The sequence below is a fragment of the Medicago truncatula genome, chromosome 5 (genome assembly GCF_003473485.1).
Source record: "Medicago truncatula cultivar Jemalong A17 chromosome 5, MtrunA17r5.0-ANR, whole genome shotgun sequence".
In the NCBI taxonomy this organism is placed as follows: domain Eukaryota; kingdom Viridiplantae; phylum Streptophyta; class Magnoliopsida; order Fabales; family Fabaceae; genus Medicago; species Medicago truncatula.
In genome coordinates, this window is record NC_053046.1 from 29,330,101 (window position 1) to 29,336,914 (window position 6,814).

Consider the following 6,814-nt stretch of genomic DNA (forward strand, 5'->3'; position numbering starts at 1 on the left):
GTAAAATCAAAATTCCCTATATTTTTAATGGCGAAAAAAATTAAACTTCTTAATAGTTTTGATAAATTAAACGCCGCATTCCTTTCAAAATTGCCCTAACACAACTACATCATCTTCAATTATAAGTACAAAATGATAAATACCTGTATTGTTTTCAAATGCAAATAAAAGAATTAACATTGGCATAACATTATTTCAAAAAACAATTGACATAGTAACATGTTTCCATAAACGGCTAGACAAGATGAATAAAAGAGATTTCTTCTTGTGTTTGTTTATTCCATTATCTCCACTATTTTTCTTGATTATTATTAATGAATTTCATTAATATTTGCTTTATTCATGCTCCAAGCACTTAACTTCTTGATCTTAACATCAACTGTTCCATTATTGAATGCATGAAGGTGTGCTTTATCATTGATTGCCAACGTTGGATAAACTCTTGCCGTGATGCATGTTTTTCCTTTTGCTCCGAAACTCTCCACTACTGAGTGATCTATCTGTGAGAAATAGAGGGACACAAAAAATTGTTAGTGTTTAAGAATAAAGAAGACTAATAAGAAGTCTTCTCCCATGCCATGTTATAGAATGATCTTATAGATACCATGACATGAATTGAGAGGATGGAACCATTTCTTAATTTTCATGATTTTGTCATTGAGGTTGTTTATAGGACGAGGATAGAACCAGGATAAACTATCGCCAACAATTTTTATGTATTTACATGTGTCAGCACATTAGTAGTCGTTGTGTCAAGATCAAATAGTTTAAAACTAAAGTTCAATAATATTTTAAATTTTTTAAAGAAATCTACGTTGACATTCAATCTTAACACAACAACCACATATTTTTCGACTTTGTTAACGACTCAAATTTCCAGAAATTCAGAGGTTGTAAATTGTAATATTATACCACTTACTTTTAAGAATTTGCAAGTTCATCTTATAATGATATTCATCTTTAGCTTCTTAAAAATAAAAAAATCATGCCTCTTCAAAAAAAAAAAAAACAATCATCTTTACCACTTACCAAGCTTCTTATTGACAACTCCTCATGGATAGGGTCCACATCCACAAAAGCTCCATATGTGGTCAAATCGTTCTTGTGATTCAAAGAAGACCTAGTGAAGATGCATAAGTTGCTTGAAATTGACACTATGGTTTGGTAAGAATTTGATGGATAATGAAAGAGGAGGGACACACTTACCTGCATTGGTCACTACACATGAGCACAACGTGCTTTTTGTTTGCCCTAAATACCTTAAAGAAAATTCTTGTGTATTCTTGCATGCCCTTTGAAGCCAAAACTAGTAAACCAAATGGTCCTAATCCTACCCCTTTAACTTTTGCATCATTTTCATTACATAGATGTTGAGGGTCCATTTTCCAACTAGGGTCTAATGCTTGTGCCTTTTCAAGTTCATTCACTTCAAATGAAATTTCAACATCAGCCTGCAAAAAGAAATGACAAATTATAATCACATATTCCTAAATTTGGATGCCACATATATGTTGTGAATATTTGTCACATGTTGTGTTGGCATGCATCCACTATATATGATAATTTTTTTTACACATAATGGAACGTCTTTACCAAATAAGTTAAGTTCACGTGAACAATTACCCATCATTAATTAATCTCATTAATTTACAAAACCACGTATATAAACCAATTATTTTCACTCATTAATTTATCTCAACTTTGAAAAAAAAAATGATACAAAACAAAAATCACACACTGGATTTTGTAACGCCCGTTTTATTTATTTAATTATTAATAAGAGTTTAGAATATATTTATATGATTTGTGTGATCTTAGATGATTTATATGATTGGTGTGATTTAATGAGGAGTTGTGACTTATTTTATTGTTTAATAAAATAAGATTTGAAAATAAAATAAATATTGAGTTGAGGGGTTGTTTTGAGATTTTAGAGAGTGTTGGGGGAGAAAGATGAATAAGATAGAATAGATAGAGGAGGTATAAATAGGTGAAGACCTAGGTTTAGAAAAGTTTGTACGTACGTTCAGTTTTGGAGAAAAGGAGAGAAAAGTCAAGAGAAGAGTGAACCACCAAGAGGAGAGCTGCGATTTCGATTTTTCTAAGGTAAGGGTGAGACTAACATTCAATTCTATTAAGTCTGTAATTCTGATGGTTAAATTTAACAAGTGTAGGATTAATTTAGAGAAGTGGGAAATTAGGGTTAAAGTGTAGAATTGATGATTAAACGGTGAAAAATAGTTAGATTGATGTAGAAACTGTGTACAGACCCTAGATAATCCATAGGATGAATTCTGGAATCAATGTTAAGCTTAAAACCATGTGATTAGGTGAATTTTCGTGAAAACTGTACTTCTGCCCGAGCCAACATTCATCGCTCGCCTCCCAAGTGATGATCCTCACCATAGCGAGTGATGAAGTTCATCGCTCGCCTAGCGAGCAAACCTTCTTCACCTCGCGAGTTGACCAGTGAGCCAACCCAGATTTTAGAAGTTGATCCTTTAGTTGAACTTTAGATGGTTTTAAGTGCCTGAATACTTATAAGAATGATTAGGCAAGTTTTTAGAATGAAATTCATTGCAGGGAAGTTAAAAATGAGAATTTTGTGTGAAAGATGTCAAGTTTCCAAGAGCACCCATTCCTGGTTCGCCAAGGCGAGCTGCTTGTTCGCCAAGGCGAACAGCCAACTTTTGTGAACTCGCCGTAGCGAGTAGAGGGCTCTCACCTCGCGAGCTAGTGTTAGACAGACTACCTTGTAGAGTATATATGACCTTTGTCGCACGAGTTGATGTGAGTTGATCATGAGGTTAAGGAACTAAGTTGTTTATATATCTGTTGTTGTTCAGAATGTCTGATAAGATGATTTATGTTGTTAAGAATGTGATATAAATTTGTATATGCATTGATGTGAATTATACAAGATGTTTAAATGTTGATGTTGATTATCATTTGATATTGTTATATCATGAGCTGTTTTAAGAGTTGTCTACGTTCTTGTTTATTAACTAAGCTGCATGAGTCGGTCTAAGATGAATGATGATGTTCCAAATTATTGGATTTATATAAGAGGTCGATGTTTCTAAGATGCTAAGTTGTTGAGTCCATGCATACTCATTCATTGTTGGGGGCTTGATGCCCTGGAGCCTTTGCTCACCACGTTGAGGGCTTGATGCCCTGGAGCTTTAGCTCAACTAAGTTGAGGGCTTGATGCCCTGGAAGTATATTAATACTTAATACGTTAAGGGCTTGATGCCCTGGATTGGTACCACATGCATATAAGAGGTTTAAGTTGCATAGTCAAGTCGAAGTCGCATTGTTGAGTCAAAGATGTTAAGTTGTGTTTTCACATATATGAGCTGTTAATGAAGTGTTATATGATTATATAATTATCTATGATGATATTATGATGTTTTCATGTTGTTAAATATAATTGTTGAATTATATGCTTAATATTATTGCTTTGTGAAATCTCACCTCTTCTGCTTGGAAATGTTGCTCTTCGTATGAGTAACTCTCAGGTGATCGAGAGTAGGTTGCTGTTGATTGCTGTCGTGATTGGCTATCCCTCGCTGTGTCTTTAGGTGCTCTGATACGTAACGGGATGAGAACTTTTGTTGCATGTTTTTCTATTCCTTACGTATTTGATTATGAATTTTCATGAATAAGTTGTCGTTTGACTTTATGAGATGTTTGATTAGGCCTTCGTGCCAAAGACTATTTATGATGTCGAATTTAATCCGCTGCGAAGTTTTGAATAATTATGTTGACGGATAAATTGTTATTTATCTCATTTATGATTTTTAAGAAGAGTAGCATTTTGTTTATATGTTGAATACTCTAATATTTATTATGAAATTTTTATGTTGGAAAAAACAGGGTGTTTCAGATTTCACCTGTGCTGCTGTTACTCCAACAATCTCAAGCAATGTTCCTCCCTTTAACACTTTGGAGTTAAAGTTAATAGGGTTGGTACGTAATTTTTCAATTTCAACTATAGGCCACTGGATCAATTGCTTCCCAGATTTATCAAGCCAGAGAGTCCTAGGAATCGCCTGCAAATTTATGTATACGAGTTTAGTCAATAACTAAAACCAATAATTTATGTATACGAGTCTTAGGGCATACGGTCTAGTAAATTGTGCCAATTTATTTTTCTACAAATTGAAAATTAATGTTTTGTAATAAATATCTACTATTTATGGAATCATTAACATGTGTCCTAAGAACACAAGTTAACATGACTCATAAATTAATAGTAAGTTTGACACATTATGCTATTGTCAAATGACAATAACGATATTTAAAGTTTAATAAAATTACGATGTTACTACAATTCACTAAACTACTCCCTCCGTTTCTAATTATAATTTATAAGTAAATTTAATTTTTTAAGTTCTTTCAATTAATGATGTATTTGGTTCATATTATAGATTACATACATCATTAATTGAATGAACCTAAAAAGTGAAATTTGCTTATAATTAGCAACGGATGGAGTAACTATCAACCAAACCTTTTCAAAAAATAAAAAATAAAACTCTCAATCCAAATATGTAAATATGTAGAAGCAACAAGTTCTTACCTGAATTCCAGACCATCCTTTTTGGACATCATCCTCTCGAATTGAAGATTCATTAATCCAACCCCATAAGACTCTTCTCTTTTTTGCATCATCGTAAAATGTTTTAGATGCATAAAACTTACCATAATCATATCTTATGACCAATGTTAATTCATTGTTATTTTGCTCAAATCCATTTTTAGGAATATACACGTCCTTGATTGTGTCATAAGTACCAATCAAATAATAATCATGTGACACATCAATTAAACTAACCTTAAGCACATATCTAATACTATCATGATCATACTTAATTGATGTGTCAAGTCCAAATGTACCATTAATCAACACAGGAAAAAAATCAGGACACTCCAACATTCCAATTTTTTTGGCTGAATAAAAAGGATATTTAGCTTGAATCCAATTAATAAAATCTTTACTTTTAAATAAAAGTGTAATTCCTCTATTGTCCTTTTGTTGGCTTCCAACAAGTACCCTCCACAATCCATCATGATGACCAATCCAAGCAGTTGTAGGGTCTCTAAACGATGTTGCATTAATTTTGTTAACAATATTTGGCAACATTATAGGGTTCTTAGGTGATTTTATCCATTCCCTAAGAAATGGGTCAGACACATTTTTGGGTATAGCTAAATTTTGAGTTTGGTGTTGATGGATGTCAATTCCTGTGTATAAGATGGTTGGTTTGTCATTAGAGACAAATGTGGTTGAACCTGACCAACAACCATTGATGTCATACGGTTGAGAAGGGGTAAGAGCATGTTGTAATGGGAACCAATTCACTAGATCTTTTGAAACAGAATGCCCCCAAACAATGCTATTGTTGCTCCATGTAGCACCTTTTGGGTTGTGTTGGTAGAACATATGGTATAGTCCCTTGTATCTCATAGGACCTAATTCACATGCAAAAAGAGCATTTAACATGGATGTAAAGTCTTTTTAATTCATATAAATATATATAGTTAATGGTCCCTATGAGCATAACTCAGTTGACAGAGATATGCACGGGTTGTGACACCTTCTGTAATAAACTTGATTATGTTGACGATAACTAAAGATGTCAAAATCTTTAATGATGTCACACCAAATCATTAATTGAATGAATGAGTCCCCCCTAAAAAAAAGTTATATTAGGCTTTGATTTGTAAATGAAATTTTTATTTTACCTTTTTTTTTCCTTCAAAACCTTTCATTAAAACAACTTGCTTTCACTATATATTCTAACCAACTTTAGGATGATAATCCGAAAAATATGATAAGGGCTCCAACCTAAGAAACTTAATTATTTATCCAAAAAGAAGTTGATTATATTTAGAGAAAAACCGAGCTTTAATTTGATTGATTCCTTTGTAATTTTCGCATTTAGTAATATATATTTTCAATCAAATAATCTAGTGACGAGAATCACGCACTTTAAATAAAAGTATGTAATGAATCGCAAGTTCAAATCCATGCCACCAAATTCCCTACGTCTACCAACTAGGTCATACTTACATAACACTTGCATTTAGTTATTTGTACTTTAGAGTTTAGACAAATTCATTTAACCTCTTTTGGTGAAATTAGCAAAAGAGAAACATGATCAAGAGTAGAACTAACCATTAGGATCTGGAAGTCCAATCCACCGTATCATGCCAAGAGTAAGAAACAAATTAATAGCCATTAGAAAAAACAAGAAATAAAGGAATGAAAGAAAGTGGATATGAGTACTAACAACATTAAACGAGGTTATTATTAGTTGAAATAAAATTAGTTAAGTTGAACGAAATACCATTCATCCAATTCTTGGAAGGTTGGAAGTGAAAAGAAGGTTTATATGTTTGGTTCAAATTAAAGATAGAAGAATGAGTTTGATGGAAAGCTTCAATATGAGCAAAACCATAGAGAATAATGACGGAAAATGTAGCCAACAACCAAGAAGTTCCCATGAGCAACCTTTGTAGAAATGACAATGGAAACCGTGCCTTGTAACCATCTATTTATAGACACAAACTTTTCAAACACAACGTGACTATCTTTTGTGGAATTAAAGTCATTTTGATTCATAATAGAGTCGATACAGTTTTAGAATGTATTGAAATTATAAAAGCATCGGTGTATATTCTATGTTAGTAATTTTACGGACCAAATCCTTCTTTAATTTTTTTTACAAACTAAATTAAATAACGAAAAACACATACAAGAATCAAATTGATCAGCAAGAGACTACAAGTACCAAACTATCAAAACACA

General features: G+C 32.5%; 1 protein-coding gene across 2 annotated transcripts; it reads right to left on the bottom strand.

Annotated features, from left to right (window-relative positions):
* Positions 1–288: 288 nt before the first annotated feature.
* On the bottom strand, positions 289–6,510 carry LOC11427415 (beta-fructofuranosidase, cell wall isozyme). Of its 2 annotated transcripts, XM_024783312.2 has the most exons (7): positions 6,354–6,510; positions 6,182–6,190; positions 4,583–5,475; positions 3,894–4,052; positions 1,207–1,451; positions 1,030–1,120; positions 289–500 (listed from the first exon to the last, which is right to left on the bottom strand). In XM_024783312.2, the coding sequence occupies exons 1-7, from the start codon at positions 6,508–6,510 to the stop codon at positions 312–314; spliced, it is 1,743 nt and encodes a 580-aa protein (XP_024639080.1). In that variant the 3' UTR covers positions 289–311. The 2 variants fall into 2 exon arrangements, with proteins under 2 accessions (XP_024639080.1, XP_003615304.4); XM_003615256.4 differs by lacking the exon at positions 6,182–6,190.
* Positions 6,511–6,814: the final 304 nt, after the last annotated feature.

Excerpts from the sequence above, each read along its gene's own strand:
- LOC11427415 (XM_024783312.2), bottom strand. The coding sequence starts at position 6,510 with ATGGGAACTTCTTGGTTGTTGGCTACATTTTCCGTCATTATTCTCTAT. Across the intron at positions 4,053-4,582 it reads AAGGATGGTCTGGAATTCAG|GCGATTCCTAGGACTCTCTG; the intron begins GTAAGAACTTGT and ends ATAAATTTGCAG. Across the intron at positions 1,121-1,206 it reads ATGTGTAGTGACCAATGCAG|GTCTTCTTTGAATCACAAGA; the intron begins GTAAGTGTGTCC and ends CATCTTCACTAG.